Raw genomic sequence first — 22,377 nt, forward strand, 5'->3', positions numbered from 1 at the left:
TGAATTGTAACAATTATTAGCTTGTCAGAATTATACCCTAAGAAGGTTATGTTATAGAATATGGCTATATCAATAATAAATAATTTATATGCATTCTTATTGTTTCATTCAGTGTTGGTTTACTCTGTTTTACTGCATTCACATACACAGTCGTTAATCTAGTTGAGAAATGTTATAAGAAATTAATGTTCAATTTACTTAAGACTAAAGAATAAGACGTTACGTTATTGCCTTATAAAGGCGTATACACGGGTCCTGGGAAATATAAAACAGTGTGGAAAGGCGTTTAAATGTTGTCACGCATTAATAACATCGATTAGCGCACAATCAGCCGTCAAATGGCATAATCAACAATCGACAATGGCGCAATTAATCACGCACTTGAGACCGGGCGCTTTCAGCTGTTCAAATACTTTCATTGTTCGAAATCATCTTAATATGAGGATACTACAACTTAATACTAGTGGGAGTAGATCCTTGGCAAAAGTAAATTGTATAAATCGAATGGAATTTATAGTTATGTCAACTAATGTGTGGAATGTAAACCCAGTCAAGACGAATCGGAATATTACTCATCGATATTTATAATTAATCTCTCGCAAATAAACCACTATGAGCGCTAAATTCAGGTACGGTGTGGTCACTCATAAACATTTTCATTGAATATAAGTGTTTAGATTTATGTTCACATACCACGATGCATTTTTATAACAGTTACTATGAAACGGTGCAAACAAATAGCTTCGAACATTTTCCTAAAAACCCTACCTATCTACACAGGCTAAACAAAACAAGCGGATTTGAATAATTGAAATCCGTCAAACCGTCCGCGTCGAGGTCAAAGTGTAACCGTAAAATTGTCAAATTAAAGAGCTGGCAGTAACTGACCACAGCGCGCTGTGAGTCACGCGCGGAATGCCGCTCAACAGGACCCCCCCTCGCCTGTCTAGTACGCATGGGAATCGCATACCTGTGCCCGCACCCGGCGTCGCGCGCTTATCAGCGAGAGGCTATTAGTTTTGGTGATTCATAATTTCATAGATATCCGTTTAGGATGATACGATAGTTTTAGAATAGATGATATTTTATTTGCGAGTTCATGTATGACAAAAATAAGATTAAAAATCTGTTACCATTGATTGATAATTATGTTGATTACTCCGGTTAAACATTATTACAATGTGATCAATATAATATGATCGATTTCATGCAGTATTTAGTGTATATTCAAATTTCCAGAAAATACTCTGCACTATACTACACTGTGTTCACATATTCTAATATTTTGCAAGCCATATACATCATGAAGGCTATAAAAAGTATATCTCCGATGCTGATGCCAAAACCACTTTCTCCACTGCGCTTACAAATTTTTCACTTACACCTTCTTCCCTCTTTAGCGGAAAGAATGTAGGTACATATTTACGTCGGTTTTAATGCAAGAATATTTACATGTGCTTTATGATTATTTATTCGGAAAAGTAACTAGTACTGTCTGTTACTGACAAATCATTTATACATGTCATTTGACCCTGACCCTCCCACGGGGGCGGAATGTGACGTCACACGCCCACTCTCCAGACTAGACAATTGAGCAGGATGACTGCGCTAATCAACTAAATTAACTTGCAAGTGAAGCAATTTATAAACCAGACTATTATTCAAAACGTTATGAAGACTCTATAGATTCAAGATTAGTACTTGCAAACAATAATGTATAACACTATAAGAAACAAGAGCAACAATAATAAGAAGATTAAAAGAAGAAAAAATAGTGTCATGCAGACGATGTGTGATGCAGACGAAAAGGCCTTGACTCAGGAAATATTTGGGGAAGGGAAACTTTAATAATGTTTAATCGACCAGTAGCCAGAAAGGTATCATATTATATTTAATTATGAAATCTAAAAATATAAAAACTTTAAATTGAACTTTTTAATAACTCATGAACTAATCTACAATTAAACACTACTACTTCCACTACTCTACTGACTAACAAAAAGATTTAGAAATTTGAAACTGCACCATCCTCAGTAAGAAATAGAGTTAAATTATAATAGCGATACTATGAATGATTTCAGGCCGTGGTTTTTCTAAATTAGTTCCAAATTTTAGTAAAAAATATAAATTGATTGCCATGATTAAAATCGCGTGTTTAATAATTATACAATACATGCATTTATTAATAACTTAAAAACTGTCGAGTTATAATAAATAGTTGTTAATACGACCTAAATTAAAAAGAGCAACAAGTGGAAAACATTCCTCACTCAACGAAACCTGATCACTAGACAATGGTGCAATGTGCTGACTGCGACTGTTACAAAATAGACTAATGCTTACGAATAAATAAATCAGCTTATTAAATAATAACTATTTAATTTATGTCTTACACTTGGTTCATAACTTTTTATAGAATTGCAAAGATTACAGTATTTATGGCAATTTATGACATCACTACGTATTTTCAACGTGGCATGGTTTAAATTATAATTTCACGTGAACTGAAATTTCAGCGATATTTTTCTGCTCATTAGTTATCATTGGAAGGTAAAACTTAAAAGAAAAAATTTAAGGTTTCTACACTAAAAAACCTAACTATTCCTTAGTTAATTAATAATTAGAGAACTATACTTAAGTAGTAGTTAGTACTATATTATTAAAAAAGAAATGTATATTAAAATGTACAAGTACATATAAATAAACCTCACCTGCATGACTGAAAGCGATATGTAGAGCAATGAAGAGGAACAAGCACTTCGGCGACGCCATGTCGCCTTTCGATCTGAAACAATCACATATTTTATTAGTACTGAAACACAATACATAAAATTATAACAGAAGAACTATTTAACAAAATTATTTTTAACTGCAACTGTAAGCGTCAATGCGCTTTCATTGTTCTTTCTTAGTTAGTGCTTTGCCCTAATTTTTAACAATATCTAGTTAAATTGAAATATCTATGCCCGATTTCACCAATAACCCCTAAATAGTCTCCTAAGGGTTCCTTAGTTTAAGGGACCCTTCGGTACCTAACCTAACGATTTAGGTGAGACTTATCTGTCGGTGAAAGCAAATTTTACGTTAGGTATCCCCTAAATTGACTTAGGTGACACTTAAATTTTACGGGTTGTTGGGGAAAACGGGCATTAAACTTTTTTAATATACTATTTTGTCAATTACCCTTTTATTAATCCCTTTATCCATCCGAATGTGTAAAACTTAAGTAAAATAAAACCTAACTTCGTTTGCAGCGCACCAAACGAACAAATTGAACATAGCTTGAAAAAAGTGCATTTATTTTTAGCTAAGCGGTCTTATACTGGATAGTGGATATAAATACCATGATCGACATTACTACAGCTACGATCTAGTCGGATGCAACGCAAAAAGCCTGCGGTCGCTGACCCCGCATGAGATGGCTGACGTAACTTGTGGTTAGCTGCGATCCTGTGATGCTTTATATCGACCCCATAGAGATAAATAGACCTCTGTATGGCTTTGTACAGAAGTACTTGTAGAATAGACCTTTGGATTGTCAGTGGTCTATTCTATATTATGCTGTCACATATAATATAAAACTTTGGAGTAGGTATAGATGCTGTGTAAGGGTGGTTGAAAATTGTAGAGATTTGTATGGGCTTTTTAGTTTTACCTAAACGTAATGATTCATTTCTTTTAAATTATAATTATTATTTATGTTTCTGACGTGAATATGGTTGCGGTAAAATGCAATTTAATTAAATATTTTTTCGTACGAAGTTAGCGGGTTTTCTAGCATTCGATATGAGTAGATAGGTAGCAATACTCTCACATTCCAATATTTTAATAAAGGTCGCTATATTCCAGAAAGCTTTGAGAATGGATGCAATCAGGCTAATGTATGTTTTAATCAAATTATTTATAGAACACTCTCGTTGAGAATACACTTGTGTACATAAATATATACAGTCTTACAACTTGAGGAAAACCGTTATTTTTTATGATTATTCCGTATTAAAAAGAGATATACAAGGTTTATGTTTAAGGCTAATAAAGTAGAAAAGAAATTGTTTTCTTTCAGCCGTTTCGTGAAAGTTGGAAAGTTTTTAACACATTGTTTGAGGTTTTTTTTTTAATATAAATATACTGTTGCACTTCAAGTTAAAGTCCTGTATTATGGGCATAAATAATTTAAATTTGATTCCTTGTAGAAATTCACAATTAGCTTATATTCAGTAGAACAATAGCTGTATTTAAAACTAGCTGCACTTCGCGGTTTCACCCGCGTGGCTCCACTCCTATTGGTCTTAGCGTGATGATATATAGCCTTCCTCGATAAATGGGCTACCTAACACCGAAAGATTTGTTCAAATCGGACCAGTAGTTCCTGAGATTAGCATGTTCAAACAAACTCTTCAACTTTATAATTTAGCAGAAGCATTACTCCACAATTAGTATAGATGAGTTTTAGTAATTTGAATAATTAAAGTTTTGAACTTTTCCAGTTCAAAACCGTTTAAATATAAATAATGACAATAAGCGCTAATAACCGATAGTGAAATAATAGCAATTAATAACCGTTTAAATTATAAATTATAATAAATCATGTCAAGCTCAAACTTTTGCAATGACTGATTTGTTCCTTTACTACCTAATAATGAAAGATGGAACACACCAAATTAATCAACGCCAATTTATAATAAACATAATTGAACATCAATTCATAACAATATCCTGTCAGCAGTATCTGGATCAGTGGTTGCAACGAGTAATAAATATTAATCGAAATAAATTACAACAAATGGTGTATGAATAAATTCGTTCGCAATTGAAAGTATCCATCTTTCACTTTCAAGCTGTCGCGGCTCATGAAGAGTGACAGCGGAATCGAACCCACGACCCATTTGCGGCGTATCTGATGTAAACTGTGCCACTGTTGGTGGAGGGTGCGCGTCCAGTAAAAGATCTGCTATTGAATGCTATGAATTATGATTTGCTCGACACGCGTTGAAATCAATATAAAAACCATTGGAGCAATGTTGTAACTAATCTCTTTTTAATTCAGATAGAAGGAGCGTCATTTCTTGATCAAAATTATTACTATGGGCTATCTGATCTGAACTAATGCATCACAAACCTCTCTTATTTTCACTTACACATTTACATTCAATCATCTTCAGCACCTTGCAATTAGCAAATAAGTTTATTTTTTTTAGTGAATTAACTGAAAGCTATTCAACGGAACTGATTTTAAAAATTCTCATAAGCTACACTATGAACGCGGCCACATCTCTAATAGCTTAGCAACAACAGTGGTGGTTTGTCGGATTGACCGCGGGTGTCCGGCCAATCATCCAATCGGTCCAATTGAATGATGACCGTGGGTGACACCGTCCCCTACCGGCTTCCGTGTGAAAGCATAGATGCTGTGAGATTGCATACATCGATATTAATGTTATTGTTACTTTTTAAATCATAGTTGTTATTATTATTAATTATTAATCACAAAGAAGAAAATCAAAATAAAATCCCTTTTTTATTATTAATCATAAAGACCTCTTAATAAAAAACACAAAAGAAAGAAATAATAACAACCTCCTCCTTTTTTAAGTCAGTTAAAAATAACACAATAAATACAATTCAAGTTTTACTCAAGAATTGATAATGAATAAAATAAAAACCACAATGCTCTAGAATTCTAGATCTAAGTTCAAAATCTAACCTGTGTGTGTTGCTGTGCCAAAAATTAAAAGTATAAATAAGAGAAAGGTCCATTATTACATAACTATTGGCACCACTATTCGGATCGATGCCAGTAATATTGTCTAATCGCCCAAAAGCAGGAAAAATAGATACAAAAAAAATATTGTTTATTTTTTTTAACACGCAACCGGAATGCAAATAAAATCTCAAAGCAATAAAACAATTAGATGACCTAGAACGCCCAGCGATCAGTTTTCACTTCTTTTCATAATCAGCATCCTAAATGATTTAATTAGTGAGATTTCTTAATTCAAATGGCAAAAGCAAAGCATCTAAACCTCTGCTTAGCATCTTGTTGTGTATGAATTTTATAATAATCTAAACTTATAATTTATTATTTTTATTAAATAATGGACACAGAATTTTACGATAAGGATCAGGAATTATGCATGTACACAAAAATGCATTAACTGTTTCTAGAATATATTTTATACATAATATCACTCATATGCAATTCTAAACCTATAAGGTCATCATAATCCTGCCAATTTTAAAAGCAGTACGAACCAAGGAAGATGCACTAGATAAAACCTAAGTATCGGATAGGATGGGTGCTATTTATAGCAGAGTGGTTACCACGGGATGCAACCGCGTTATTATCATTACTCAGTACTCTGATAATGGCCCCGACGGACATTGCTTCTTGAGGAACAAATAATTTATAATTCTTGGACGTAATGCGAGTGCCTGTTGTTTGAAAGATCGTTTGTACTTTGTCGCTTTGCTATGGTATCTTTTGGTGGATTGGGTGTTGAAACTATTTTCTGCGTGAAGATAAATTTAAGCTATGTTTTACTAGATGAAGTGACTACTTCGATGCGTAAATATTGATTTGTATTCCGTGCTCTGTAGCACCTGTGGTAGCACCCTAAAGCTTTGATATGATGACACACATACTTTGAACTTCTAATTTTTAATTCGAGCTTTTGCTTTTTGTGTTCAAAATCGAAGAAACGTTTCAATATTTTCAAATTAAATTTTCATATAAAATAGATTTTATAAAAAACTTTATTTTCGCAATAGAAAATTTATGAAACGCAAAATATTGTATCTGAAAATTCATCAACTTTGATTTAACTTGTCTGAAGTCATAAAATTTCTCGACATCCTACTACCACTCCGAGTGCCGTCTCATCACAGTTAATGTGCACTGGGGAAATCTGATAATAAATAAATTTAATTAAAAAGCAGTGTAAATGAAATGTTCGGTGCATTGACCCGAAAGCAAAAAGGCGGGTAGCGGTCGCGGCGCCAGCGAGAAATCAGAATAACGCGCCGCTTTTGTCATTTTTTTATCATTTTCCAATCGTACTACTTCATTAGATTCTCGGAGGCGTAAATACCTCGTGGATACTGGGTATTGGTTTTTTCAAGCTTTGTGTATTCGAGGAATAACTGTAACGAGCTTTATCATATTATACTTTAAATTTAAGTGTCAGTAATGTAATGTAATGAAGTAATGAGGAAAGACTTGACTTGTTGTAGGTATCGTTCAATAACTTAATCTCTGCCGAATAATATGAGCTGCATATTTTACTCATGCCAGTTTAATATTTGCTTTTGACAAACTATTTAATATTTACATAAATGGATGTAGTATTTGTATTTGGCGAGTCAAAGAATTACAAAAATTCCGCGTCATTAAATGTCTGCAAATATGTACACCGAGTTCTGGAAGAACGCGAAAAACGGTACTATTACTATAATATTAGAGAAGTTATAAAATATAATTTTTGGTACCATTTAATCAGAAAATAATCAAGCATATTATAATACAAAAATTACAAAGGAAATAAAAAAAATGATTTACACTTTCCACGACCTTCCTCGATAATCTGTACAATTTTGTTTGTACGAAATGTTTATTTTATCGTATACATATATATGTGTATTATACAGAATCGCCAATAAAATTTATCCTAAATGTAATAGTGCCCTTACACTAATGGCATATTAGACCATGCCCATATAAATTAATCATTCATAAAATGCAAAAATGTTATCAAATGATTTACTACTCAAATCGATAGATCACAAATACAAAATAAGGAGATGCGCAGCAAATTGATTTTTTTTTTTTTAATTTTATATCCGCATTCAAATGTCAGTTTAATTTATTGTGTCTATATAATAATTAGGCATACGTTTCGACATTTGTATCTAAAATAACGTTCTATCGAAATGTGCCATTTTTTTTTTATATTTCTTCAAAATTTATATTTGTACTTTTTTAACTAGATAATTATTATTTAAATGGATCATTTATTCATTAATGAAAACGCAGCATTACCCCGATGCGAAAATTCAAAACAAATTTATAAATTCTTCTTCTGAACTCTGTAAAGTTGCTTTCGATACCTGCATTGTACATGTAAGTTTCATGATTTTTTTTTTAATAACTGAACTTATGGTCTAAGATCCGAATATAAAAGTCGCCCTGCAACGGCGTGATAATAGAATGAGACCAATTTTATAATAAATTTAGTGTATTAAAAAATGTATTAAAAATGGGTTGACTGGGAAAATCCTGGACAGGATATTTTTAATGAATTAAAAAAACATTTTTTTTTAATTAATTGCAGTATCAAGATAATAAAAAAAATTATAATGAAACCTACAGAATGTGCAGTCATAGTCGTTTTCTAATATTTACCGGGACAAACGGCTAGGTTGGCAGGAATAAACAGGTATGTCGGTACCAGTTACTTTCACTTGATAGGATGATGAAAAAAAAATTATGCCAGCGCTGTTTTATTACAAAATTGTTTTATTATCTCGAAACTGCAATTAATAAAAAATGAAAATAAAAGATTTTTTAATAATTAATTAAAAAATATCCTGTCCAGGATTTTCCCAGTCAACCCATTTTTAATACATTTTTTAATACACTAAATTTATTATAAAATTGGTCTCATTCTATTATCACGCCGTTGCAGGTCGACTTATATTCGGATCTTAGACCATTAAGTCTGGTTTAATCTTTAATCCCAGCAAGACCTATCAAGTATCAAGTATTTAGTGTTATGGTTACTAATACCATCAAGCAGTTAATATGGAATGCGCAAGAGCGCACGCCGCGTAAGCGCCGTTCGTCTGCGCATGCGTCAATGAGTGTACGCCGGCCGTTAATATTCACTTGACGCGCGCGAGAGCGTCACGCTGCTGCTGTATTTGGTTTTGTAAACCTCGGCTTGGCGATGAGCTGCTGAATTATTTATTTTTCTGAAAGTTTTTATGCTTTAAAATGATTAGGATGCAAGTGAGAATTGTAATTTCTTAATAAAACAGTTGTATTGTAAAAAAGTTGTAAAAATAACGCATCAAATGCGTTTACAATGTATTTTTTTTAAACTTGTGCAAAACTACCTACCGTGTAACCAAAATATTTCGAAGTACTTATAATTTATTTTAAAAAATAAAGGACAATGAGTAATGGTGGGCCCACCTCTCAATAGAAGTGAGAAACTCATGAATGAATTGGTATTTTTATACCGAATAAAACTTAGTAACATCAAAGGTTAAAAGTCAGTACTTTCGGAGTTATACTGTCATAAAAGTGATCCCGATCCCTGCAATTAATTATCGTAGTTTACTTCAATATATTACCGAATAGTGTTAGAACCGTATTACATGTAAATTATTAATTACCGTAATAATTATATTATAATTTACCGTATTAATTGATCGAAACCAAGTTGGAAGAAACGCGATAACACAATATTATTGTACTGCTTGACCGGACGGCGAACTGTAGGTACTTGCGCTCATATAATATCTTTGATTTGGTACCTAGGAGTTGGGAGATATCAACTATTCCTGGCCCCCGCGGCTTTTTTAAACGATGTAATTATTGTTATCGATGTACAGGACGACGAATAAATCTTATTTAAAGTGAAATACGTGTATTATTACCATTGTACCTTATAAAAATCCATAAATAATAAGTTAGATTAAAATACTTTAAGACGCCGAAAGTACTAACATTTGACCATAGTTGTAATAATAAATAATGTTCCACTTAAAAAGCCCTATGCAATGATATATCACATGTTACTATTGCGGGGTGGGCCCAGACTCCATACATTTGTTTCCCATTGTCCTTTGGTCTATATAATTTAGCAACATTATTCTATAAAAGAACACGAACTACAATTTACTACAATAAATTAATCTTCTACTGTTATCTACAATCTCATCTGATTTTTATCTAGGATCGCGTTAGAGATAGCTTTAGCCTAGTTTCACATCAGTATAGAATGATTGGATGTTACAGAAGGGAACTTTCGAAAAATAGGCTAACATTTCTATGATGAATATGTGTGTGAAGCCGAGCTGTGCAAAGCGCAGTGCGAAAGCTCATAGAATGGAGTTTCGGGCGGCAATTTCACTCTCTTAAAATGTTGTTTAGTGATAAAAGGTTAACTCAATCTCTGCAGTAAATTTAATTAAAATCGCTTCATCAGCTGTTCTAGTAACGCATTTAGAATGAATACGGCTAATGCTATGTAAATAAAAATTACCCTAAAGTATTAACAATTTATTAATAAACAGAAATTCATTCATTCATTTATTATTACATTATATATTTTGTAAGTAAGCAAAACCCCTACAAGCCAAATAAATTATTCATCTCTTGGACTATAATTGTAATTCAAATGACGTCATCTACTTAGAACATTACCTAAGGTTGCGTCTTCGTGTGCGGACAGAATGACTTACTTAGCTTGATTCATTACCACTAACTTCCACAATACTTTCACCGTGGGATTACCAAGGTTCAATAAGAAATTTTTGAGAAAATCTACTCCCAACAATATGTGTAATAATTAAAAAAATATATGTTATCACCTTTAAAAATCATTCTTTACTGGTCAACCCACATTTTAAGAAAAATAATTGAAGACATAACTTGGCCCCAAAATAAACTGACCTAAATGCATCTAACCGTTTACGATGCAATTATACAAACACACAAGTTATTGTTAACTGAAGAAATAATTTAATTGTTAATCATTGTTAGCGTATAAGTATATATTTAATTATCTCATTTTGTATAATAATTTATATGTTAATCGTCTCTATATTTCACGGTAATCAAAAAAATAAATTAAACCGAGTATTAAAAGTCCGAGATAATTGTAATATGTTATAAAGATTTTGAAATATCATGTACTTTCTCGTTTATTTAGTAGCTAAACGAAACTTAAGTAGTATAAAATAATATTCTGTACTGGTATATCTTCTTTATATTTTCCTATTCCATTATCATTTATCATATTAAATTTACCTTAAGCTCGTAAAACTTATGAAAGCAACGACTATATTGGAATAATAATTATAAGATATCATGCTATTCAATCATATCGCAATCTTCAAATAATATAGAGATCACACGTAAATAAAGTTCAGGTTCAAAGCTGCATTCACAAGGTATGTATACCTAGTCTAATAAGCATTAAGGACTGTATGCTAAACCAGACAGCAATTTTTCTCCGTGCAATAGTTTCAAGAAAGGCTACAAGTAAGCAAAAGAATAGTCTAACTAAATACAAACAGCCAACCTTCAGAAAACTTTCGCGTTAATAGTAAGCAGAATAGTAGTATTACTAAAAATACATAAATGACTTCATTTCACGCAATACAGCCAGCTAACCGCACACGTGACTCATCGCAGGATCGCAGTTTTTTCTAGACTTTTTTCAGCCTAGCCCATACTTGGCGCTGCAAGCCTCAAGGCAAATGCGAAACTTTTTATAAATCTTATTTATATTTATTCAGACGATGAGGAGGCGGAAACTTCTTAATTGAACGATGTTTTAACTAATTATTTATTAAATACATTGAAGATTGTATTTGCATAAATACGAGACGAATATTTGAAGCATTTTGTTTAAATATTAAAATTTAAATCAATGTTAAATATTATCTAACTTAACGACACATCGTATAGCAGTGATAGTTAAAATGCCTAGACTTTCAGAATTTAGAACATTTAAAACATGAGATTGATATGGATTGATCGTAACATCTCAAGTTTCTTTTTAATTCAAGAAATGTTGAATCGAGCAAAATGTTTGACTAAAGAACCCGCTTCAAAGATAGTTCTCGTCAATCTTTCAGCACTTATATTATAAGCACCGTGTCTCGATTCCAGCGATTAACGAATAACCATACAATAAAGATTACCTCCTCACAATGACACACAAAAAGACAAACTGGAATTCGTCACAAGAACAATGCGCATTGTGTGCGATACGTCACACCTGTTGCGTTACATTCGGGCCCGTTACAGACAATACGATAATCGATGTTTGTTTTATCAACGTTTAATTAATGGTTTTTATTTAAAAACAAGTTGTTCTCCGCGGATTCACCCGCATTGCTCCGCTACTGTTGCAGTTGGTCTTAGCGTGATGATATAATATATAGCCTTCCTCGATAAATGGGCTATCTAACAGAGAAATAATTTTTCTAATCGGACCAGTATTTCCTGAGATTAGCGCGTTCAAACAAACAAACTCTTCAGCTTTATAATATTAGTATAAAAAAGTGAAGTCCCATGTCCCCCATGTAAGGGGCAGATGCATTATACATCTGTTTCACTGATCGATTTTCTTTAGGGACAAGTAGGTGATCAGCCTTCTGTGTCCTACCAGACCGAGACATTTTTTTTCTTCGTCTCCACCGGGAATCGAACCCAGGACCCCTCGGTGCTACGCTCACGCGTCAACCACTGTACTAAGGAGGCGGATAATATTAGTATAGATAAACAAAAACTAACTTTAGCTTCGAGTGGTACTTAGACAAAAAATCGTCTTAATCCAGGTCAGTGTCTTAATAAACAAATCAGAACAGTAGATTCTTCGATTCAGTGTCAGAAATATGAAAAAAATACTCATAAAACTAAAATAGCCTTAATAATGTTTATGTAAATTAATGAAAAAAACCAAAGTTGTACAAACACGTTTGTATACGAATATGTTTTTTGATAATAAGTTTTTTACTTGGTACTTTATTAGTTTAGAATATATCCTATCACACAGATATTTCTAAAGTGAAAGTTTATAGGAATAGATTATTAAATGATTATATTGATGCTACTCCTTTTTTTTTACTTGAACAACATGGACTACAGTTGGTACTGAACGAACAAAGCCGCGGGTTTCAATAAAAAGTTTAAATTTATTAAAGAAAAGAAGCAAGTTGCTTTTTATTTCACTGTTTACTTTAATTATTATTTAATGAAATCATTGTACTTTATAGGAAGTCTATGAGCAGGTATTATTGATTCTATAAAAATAAGGACAGTACACAAAGTCTAGACTGAACTGAATTTAGGATAGTGTAGTTTAAAGCGGAAGACACACTGTAATAGATACGAGCGTGTATTATTTAATGAAATCATTGTACTTTATAGGAAGTCTATGAGCAGGTATTATTGATTCTATAAAAATAAGGACAGTACACAAAGTCTAGACTGAACTGAATTTAGGATAGTGTAGTTTAAAGCGGAAGACACACTGTAATAGATACGAGAGCGGGTATTGTTACAAAACCAGCGGGTTTCAGGTGCCGTTGCTATGAAAGGTTCGACAATGAATGCAATGCTAAATTATTGGCATTTAAGTATTTTTTCAGTGAAACAAGTGAATTCTCATTTTCATATATTTTCAGTAAAAGTCAACGTTGTTACTATGTTTATATTATGTCGAAATTTCTGAACAAAATAAAATAATCTAAATTGTAGGTAGGTAACTAGGTACATAGAAAATACTCTTACTTATGTATATTTTCATCTAGCCACATTTACTCAGTATCTAGATACGTACTACAATGTGAATTCAATTATCTTTCATACTAATATCATGAAAATTTATTTTCGATTGTTTGTTACGATTTACACCAAATCACAAGCACAATTTTTAAAAATTATTTCACCAATACTAATCTTGATCTTCACATGATCTACCGAATCACATGATCTATAAAACAATTTATTTTTCGCGCAGAGACAAGGTTGAAGGTAGTATAAAACTACCAAATATTGGAAAGTTAAAAATTTTCAATATTAGAGCAACGTTTCACGTTATGTATTGGATAACAATCTTGACACGCAAACGCAATAAAACATTATGTAAGTATATAGTTGGATCGTTTGTTTACATATGGCTTACTCATCCTCTTCATTAACACAAGGTTATTTTTTATCCTCAACATCCTAATGTGGACCAGTTTGTGAATATGGTCTTCTTTGAGGTCTTGATGATTTCCGAACGACTATTTGTACGTTATGTATTTTCTTCGTGTATTCTATATGTTATGAATAATAGGCGGTTTAATTTGAGGGCAACAGATACCTATCTCTTTTTTTTGTGTGGTGTCTCTGAATGTTAGCCAGAAGGGCTTCTTCATTTTAACGCGGCCGCGACTGATTGCTTACTACGCTTTCACAGCTTAACAACAGAAACAATTCAGATGAAATTTAAGTAAGTATGGGTAGGGATGGTGAGACTGTTTAGATTAACGTTGAAATAATGTAAACTTCTCCATTATAGAGGCACAACAAATAAAACAATCTAAACAAGCATTTGACTTTAAAATATCTCGTCTTGATGGTACTTCTTCATTACAATTTCAACGTGGAGATTCCAATATTTCGAGGTCAATAAAAACCCTTTGTTGACATCACAAAATTCGATTTTGACGAAAACAATCGATTAATCATAATTTTCAAATTCTTAAGCTTATAAGCAGGTGCTAAGAGCTTATAAATTCTACACAAACACACGATATTGACATGCAAATTCCACTTCAATTACAATGTAGTAAAGTATACATTTGCACACACATGCTAAGAAATCATTTACTTATCAGCGAAGTGATTATAGGAAAATTGTCTAATATTTGTGGACAATTGTAAGTCTTATCACTGTATGATACGGGTGACATTTGCGTGTGTGTAGATGAAATTTATTTGATGTGTGTGTATAATTGTATTGAAGTGGGTCATTGACAAATATGCCGTTAAATCAACGCCTGCATGCGGGGACGATGCACAAATAATGAGGAAATCATATTTTGTTTATTATGAAAACTCGTGTTAAATATTAATAAACATGGATTATACAAGATTTATTAGTAGGTAAATATATATATTATACGTGTAAAAAAATAGAAAGAATTATACAGAATAGAATAGAAAACAAAAGTTTTATTATTACATGGACAGTGTATACGCGCACTTACTTTCGTTAAGTTAAAGAGCGATTCAAAATTTCGAGAAAGTCTGCACAGCTGAGGTGTCCGAGTGGTTAAGGAGTTGGACTTGAAATCCAATGGGTTCTACCCGCGCAGGTTCGAATCCTGTCCTCAGCGAATATTCTTTTTGTTTTTTATTTTTAATAAAGATGGTATATTTTAACAGGATTTTAGTTCCATTTAAATTATAAGCGAAAAAACTTTATACCTATTTTTTTTTTTACAAAATATCTAACATGAATAACAAGAACACTTCATGTTCTTGTTATTCCAAGAAGTGTAAAAAATTTGACTTGTAAGGTCAAACAATAGCCAACTACGAGTTTAACATACTTAAAAATTTTCTGAAATTCCTCACATGTACCCGCGAGTCTAACAGTACCAAGAAGTCGGTGACTTAAATGTTCATAATATTAAAACATAAATAAATATTAGCAATACAATACAAATACCTGTGCAGTGACCTTCGAAAAACTACGAGAATCGAATGCGAAAACTATTAGGTTTTCCCGATCGTCAACGTTATTTGGTATTCTGTGTGACAAACTAAATCTTTGTTCCTGGTCAGATGTTTCTAGACTCAATATTTGTTGATTTTAAAAGAGATTAAGTTACTTTTAAAGTTTATAATATATTAATAGAATTGAAACAATGCACAACGAATTAGCCTAAATGTCATGTTAATTTATCAATTTCCAAGTCCAAGTCTGATAATCTCAGAAAAGGGTACACTTTAGCGGATGAAGTCTACACAAGATAAAACTTAATTAAATGGGAACTGCAACGTTAGTTCAAAAAAATGTATCACGTTATTCATATTATTTATGTTATATCTTCCGAGTTTAGTCCCTTTCGCAACAACACCCCCCCAATTCAAATACAATGGAGAAACATCTCATGAAAAAATTGCCACAAACATACCCAACGAACATATTATATTTACAACGCAACAATAACAAATATGATTTCTACACATCTTGTAATAACAAAAACATCAATTGTATTTACCTCAAATATTAATTTAAAGTTAAGCAAGGTCATTTTTGCTTGACAGAATTCGATGTGGCTCGGTTAGCGTAATGACTGAGTAATAACTTCACGGTCACCTAATTAGTATGCCCCGAGAGACGTCCCAGCTTCAGGAAGCTGAATCAGGCGTTTTCCTTTGATTAATACTTGACCGCTTTGTACACGAGCGGACAGGCTATGGAGTTTTGTGTCGCTATGTAATGTGTATGGTAAAGTACTAACTGTTATATCAACGCAGAGCTAACCACTGAGCCGGAAAATATCAAATTGTATTGTAATTCCTTATTTTGTTACCTATACAAAAAGTGTGAAATCAAAAAAAAGTTATGAAAGTTTAATCTACAAAAGCTTATTTAAATTTAAGCTTACACAAGAGATTTTTAATCACTTATAAAGTGGAAAATGATTTGGCTCTAAGTATTCCAACCCCTTAGCTACAATCAATAAATGCGAAGCACATGAAACTAAAAAAATAAAAAAATACTAAGTACTCAGTACATCATCTCTTAAAACCAACTCTTGAATAGACGCCCTAACTGACCTCCGTCGGTCTCAATGTCAACTAATTCTAATAGTTTCCACAAATTCAATGCAGTTATGTAACAAATTGTCATAAAGGCTTCCTTATTGTCGAAACTTTGTGATGGTAGCCTTGCGTGTTATGCTCGTGCTAAATCGTTCCTAATATGTGACCGACACTGTTGAGACAATTGTCATTCTATTGCAAATAGCCGTGTAACCTCTATTAACTATTTTAATAATAGATTTGAAATACAGCACGTACATATCAGAATATGTGAGATATGGCACATCGATAATAGTGGAGATAGATCGGATAAGGATGCTGTTGCTATGACTAGAAATTAATTTATGCTGGTAAATTGATAGGAAGATGTAATTGAGAAAATAATGAAAAAACGTCGTTACTTATCTATAAAAACGATAGGTATATAAAAATATTATTGACATGAACCATCTACTAAAACATATATTATTATACGTCACTGTAAAACGAAATATCTTCAAAGCATAAACTACTATACAAATATTAAAAATAAACCAAATCTAATTCGACCACCGTCGCGCCAGTAAAAGCGGTGGCGCCTCGTCATTAAGAGAGAAAGGAAATAAGTCAGTCAATCAAGGCAAAAAGCATCCAGACAGATAACAGAGTAAGTGACCCAGATCGCTGTATGACCGATACAAGGTCAACATACAATGGGATGTGAATCCAGTACACTTTCACCGATCGGACACTAACGGTAGTGCGTAACGGTAACATTCATTTTGTTTCGCTTTTTAATTAACAAATGAAAATAGTCCGGTCTGACGGCTTCCCTAAGATTTGTAGACGGCCGTGTGGCAGACATTAGCGTAAATATGCAAGCATATGTGATGAAAACTTATTCTTTGACGCCTTTTTTAATATGAACCCCAAAAAAATAGAGAAATCCCAAATTTTATGAGGAAATATCCTGTCATTAAAAGGAAATATGTTTCCCCAAAAGAAGTAATGGAAATTAAAACAATTCTCGCTACATTTAATCCATTAGTAAAATGAACCTCTAACCTAATTTATTATACTTTTATAATTACTTATATTAAAAGCCTCTTTGAGAATAATAATTTTCTGAGAATCAGGCAAATTTTAAATTAAGAACCATTGTCTAACCATCCATAATTTTGCAAAGGTTAATTAATAATTATCTGTTGACTTTTCTGTCTAGATACGAATAAAAGCTGGATCCCAAGAAGAGAAAAGGCAATTTAAATAATTGTGGAGTAAAAAGTGAAAAATGTAGGTCACATTGCAAGTGGTGTCATCTTTGTAGTTTACGAGAGTCATTGTGTCAGCTCTGATGAGGTCGCAATGAGCACTTTCAATGACATTTGGGTTCACCGCATCAAAATATAAATAACTAACGGTCCGCCCCGGCTTCGCCCGTGGTACATGTTTACGTTTTCTCTACATAAGAACCATCCTCGTACTTCAAGGAATATAATAAAAAAAGAATTATCCAAATCGGTTCAGCCGTTCTCGAGTTATGGAATTACAACGAAAAGTGGCATTGATTTTTATATATTAGATTTGTGGAAGCATACAATTATTCACGCATTACCAAAACTTTCAATGGTGCATACAAATGTAGTGTCAGACTAAAGGATTGATAATTATTGTTGGTTGCCAATATTTGAATGGTGTCCAAAATAGCCTATGTGAGGTGTGTACTAAATAAATTAAATGAATGAATAATGTAAGTTCAATAGAAAATTCAAAATAAAATAAGAGTTATGAGTAAAAAAATATAAGTCCTTATAACCCAGACAGATTGAATCCAAATAAATCTGACTGCATGAAAATAAGACTATATTACCCCACTACTACACTATAGTACTGTGATGAACGAATGTACTACCCTATTGTACTGCCTACTTCTCCTTCCTTGACATCAAGACAATGTCACATTAGCATTACCAACCCAAGCAACAAATCACCAAACGCAAATTTGATCGATAAACAGAAATTAATAAAGCAGCGTCGCCCAGCAACCGTAACTCAAATTAGCATATAATGAGAAGCACAAAGCAATTATTTGCATCACACTGCAATGATCGATTCACCATGCAGCACGCCTCAGCTGGGCCTTGCAAAATGGACACGAAATAAGCACTAGGTTTATTAGTTTTCAGATTACACCTCCTTGCGTCAAAAGAAATTTAGTTTTTGGTTTAATTTATTTTATTAGCCAGTCGTAGCTCGTATCCTTTATCCCCTTCGAATTGAACCAGGATGGAAACAAAAGTAAAATATAACCCATGTCACGTAGAAATAATGTTGTTTTCTGCTTGTGAACGATTTTTCGAATAGAATGATAGTTTTTGAGTTCATTCTTTACAAACATTAAAAGTACAAATATTCCTCTTTAAAATATTACTAAAGATAGACGACCATGAAGATAAGAAAAAACATAACAAATTCAAACTTAAAACATTTGATGGATTAACTCCCAAGTCGTTTCGGGAAACCCAAGCGAGTTATGTGTGTCAGCATGAATCAGCCTGACTAACGGACACAACTGTACTTCGCAACACAGACCCGTCTAGATTTACTCTCAAGTCTAGATTTGCTTTAAAATGTGATGGCTCTATTTAGAATTTTTAATTTATAATTAGACAAATACTTATTTTGTTAAATACTTTAAAATCATTTTAGAAAGACGTGATTCCAACAAATGTAATGAGTTTTGAGAATTGGTTTAAAAGAATTGGTCAATTCAAACAAAAATAAACGTAAAAATATAATCCTCTGTAACAATGTAAGTATAAACATATTCAAATAAACTATAAAATCCTAGCAATCATAATATCATAATAATAGACAGGTAATTCAATACATTACAATAGTCATTTGATCCTCACTTCCACATGTGGTCCATATAACATATTTATGGCATATTTGCACGTGACAATGAACCCAACAAAGCAGTTGCAGAATTCAGTCGCTAATATTATAGTATTTATAATACATATAATATTGGCATCACATGCACATGCACTTGTTAAATTCAATAAAATCACATATCCAAAAGGAGGCCAAAGCAATTCAACGTAAATGAGCATTTCACAAATATTCTCACAATTATTACCCACGTTAATCTTCTTTGCACAATTCCATTTAACTCTGAACCTCATACTGATCTAATTAGTGAGATACAATCTTGACATCGTAATAGGAAGCTGTTAACATCGTCATTGTTTAATCTATTCAAGAAGCTACCGGATTCATTATGCTAATTCTAAAAATATCATAAAAAGATTAATACGCAGTTTGAAATGATAGTGTCAATTTGTATGTTAAATTAAATAGATTATGTTTTTAATTACGCATAATTAAGTAACAAATATTTCCCTTCCGTTTAATTTATGATAAAGAAAATTTGTGAAATTATTAAACATGCTGTACCTACCGCATTTTTCTTATTCTTTTGTCTCCTATTAATCTATATTTAAAAAAGTTTTTATCAGTAGGCGTAGTCTCGACACTAATCGACATCGATATCGACCGAAATCGGTCGGTAACTAACGATTATCAGTAACCAATCAGTAACTATAGTATAGACCTAAAAAATTTAGTGTTCTTTTTCCAAGAAATTTAGCTTAGTTTTAGGGAATAGATAGTAAATTAAAATTAGTTATATTAATTTTCGCATTATTACAATTGCAATTGCATATAAAAAAAGCAAATTTTATGCACAAAAAAACATGGCAGTTAATTTAATTTTAATCAAATTCGATATTTTTTATATCAATCGATTAATTAATGTTCTATTAATTACATATTCATGGAATCCAAAATTCCATGTATGGCAATCTCTTTATTTACATTTTTGACATTTGACATCAATCATCAATCATGAAAATAATATTTCTATCAAAATAAATATAAATTGTGTGTTTTCAAGAGGATAATTTTTAATTATGTTCTTAAAAGTCCTATAAATCTATTGGATAACAAATATCCTAAGAAAATATCAATCTGCGTTATGTTTTTATATAGTTAAAGCTATTAGTTTTAGTTTAGAAATATTTTGTTATTTGTGAAGTGCAATAAAATTCTAATCAAAAGACTCCAAAAGCTCTACAAGATAATTCTGCTCAATTCGAAGCCTTTTGAGAAATCTTTAAGACATCATAGAAACTGACGGAACTTAAACTAAGGACGGAACGGATAATTTGTAGGTCTATCACTTGTATTTTTAGCTTGTATTATTATATTATGTGCATCATTGTATATTTTATTACAGTTAATAAGCAAAGGATGCAATGCAATTGATTTAGCGGTTCACGGTTAATATTATTTATGTGTTAAATATAAATATTTATCTATAAATTTTATATTTTACATAATATGAACAAGTTACTAGAATTATTATGTTGGTGAGGGGTGATGGTTTTGAGCCAAATTTTCAACTACGCTATTATAAACTGTTAAATTAAAATTTTCTAATAAATTTTTTTCGTAATTGGATCGTTTTATTTTATTTGTATTCATCTGTATAATTTTATTATCCTAGAAGTTCAGAAAGAAATTTATCGAATTTTTAGGCTGAATAAATGCAGACAGCAGTAAACTATTCTAATATTTATTTAATACTAGTCGTCCGCCCCGGCTTCGCCCGTGGTACATTTTTCGCAATAAAAGGTAGCCTATGTCCTTTCTCGGGTATCAAAATATCTCCATACCAAATTTCATGCAAATTGGTTCAGTAGAATAGGCGTGATTAAGTAACAGACAGACAGACAGAGTTACTTTCGCATTTATAATATTAGTATGGATAAGTAATATGTACATATCATAAGAGGCTTCTGAACATCTTCTCATAATATAAAAATGAATCGCAAAATGTGTTGGTAAGCGCATAACTCGAGAACGGCTGAACCGATTTCGATAATTCTTTTTTTATTATATTCCTTGAAGTAGGTACGAGGATGGTTCTTATGGAGAGAAAACGTAAACATGTACCACGGGCGAAGCCGGGGCGGACCGCTAGTTTTCAATAACATTTTGAAACCATCTTAAAAATAAAACATTATTTGTGTATTTTATTTTAATTGCAATAACATTAAATAAGAGAAAAAATTATTGCGTTTAATCATATAGCATCGGAAGTGTGAAATATCTTTTTTATTATAAATTTAGCTTCCGCCCGCGATTCCGTCCGCGCGGAAAAATTAAGAAAAATTAAGATTTCTTTTTTCTACGTATTTTTCCGGGATAAAAAGTATCCTATTTTATGCCCAGGATAATAAGGTAAATAGGATAATATTTATAACAAATTTCATCGAAATCGAACCGTTAGTTTTTATGTGATGCCTTCACATACAGACAGATAGACAGAAAGACAGACAAAAATTTTTTTTAATCACATATCTGGGTTTGGTATCGATCCAGTAACACCCCCTGCTATTTATTTTTTCAATATTTGCAATGTACAGAATTGACACTTCTACAGATTTATTATATGTATAGATTATAATAAACTATAATTTTTCCGATATTTTCAACCGTATCTACAAACCCACACAAACCGTAAGGCCCTTCTCCCATTACGATACGCACAGGCGATTCAAGTATCCTGCAAGTCTCGGAGACTAGTCGCCGCGGAGTAACTCACATTATCACATACATTTGTATGTAGGCTCGCACACTACGCTATCGGTATCCTACACGTCCGCGACTAGCATCGCACGACTCACCATGTTGGTCGCTTTTGCGTCACGTCTCCCGCGTATCTCTTCGGTAGAAAAATAAAAATTTCTAATCATCATGTCATTCTAAATAAA

At 32.2% G+C, this 22,377-nt stretch overlaps 1 protein-coding gene and 1 non-coding gene across 2 annotated transcripts in view; one reads left to right on the top strand and one right to left on the bottom strand.

Annotated features, from left to right (window-relative positions):
* LOC123691029 overlaps positions 1-22,377 on the bottom strand; it is a 48,163-nt gene that overhangs the window by 13,785 nt on the left and 12,001 nt on the right. Inside the window, exon 2 of the mRNA XM_045635205.1 lies at positions 2,712-2,785. Coding sequence (XP_045491161.1) covers positions 2,712-2,785 — 74 coding nt within the window. The remainder of the gene's footprint in view (positions 1-2,711; positions 2,786-22,377) is intronic.
* Trnas-uga lies at positions 15,039-15,120 on the top strand. The gene has a single exon. It is a non-coding gene; the product is annotated as a tRNA-Ser (tRNA).

Source organism: Colias croceus, chromosome 4, assembly GCF_905220415.1.
Source record: "Colias croceus chromosome 4, ilColCroc2.1".
Lineage (NCBI taxonomy): Eukaryota > Metazoa > Arthropoda > Insecta > Lepidoptera > Pieridae > Colias > Colias croceus.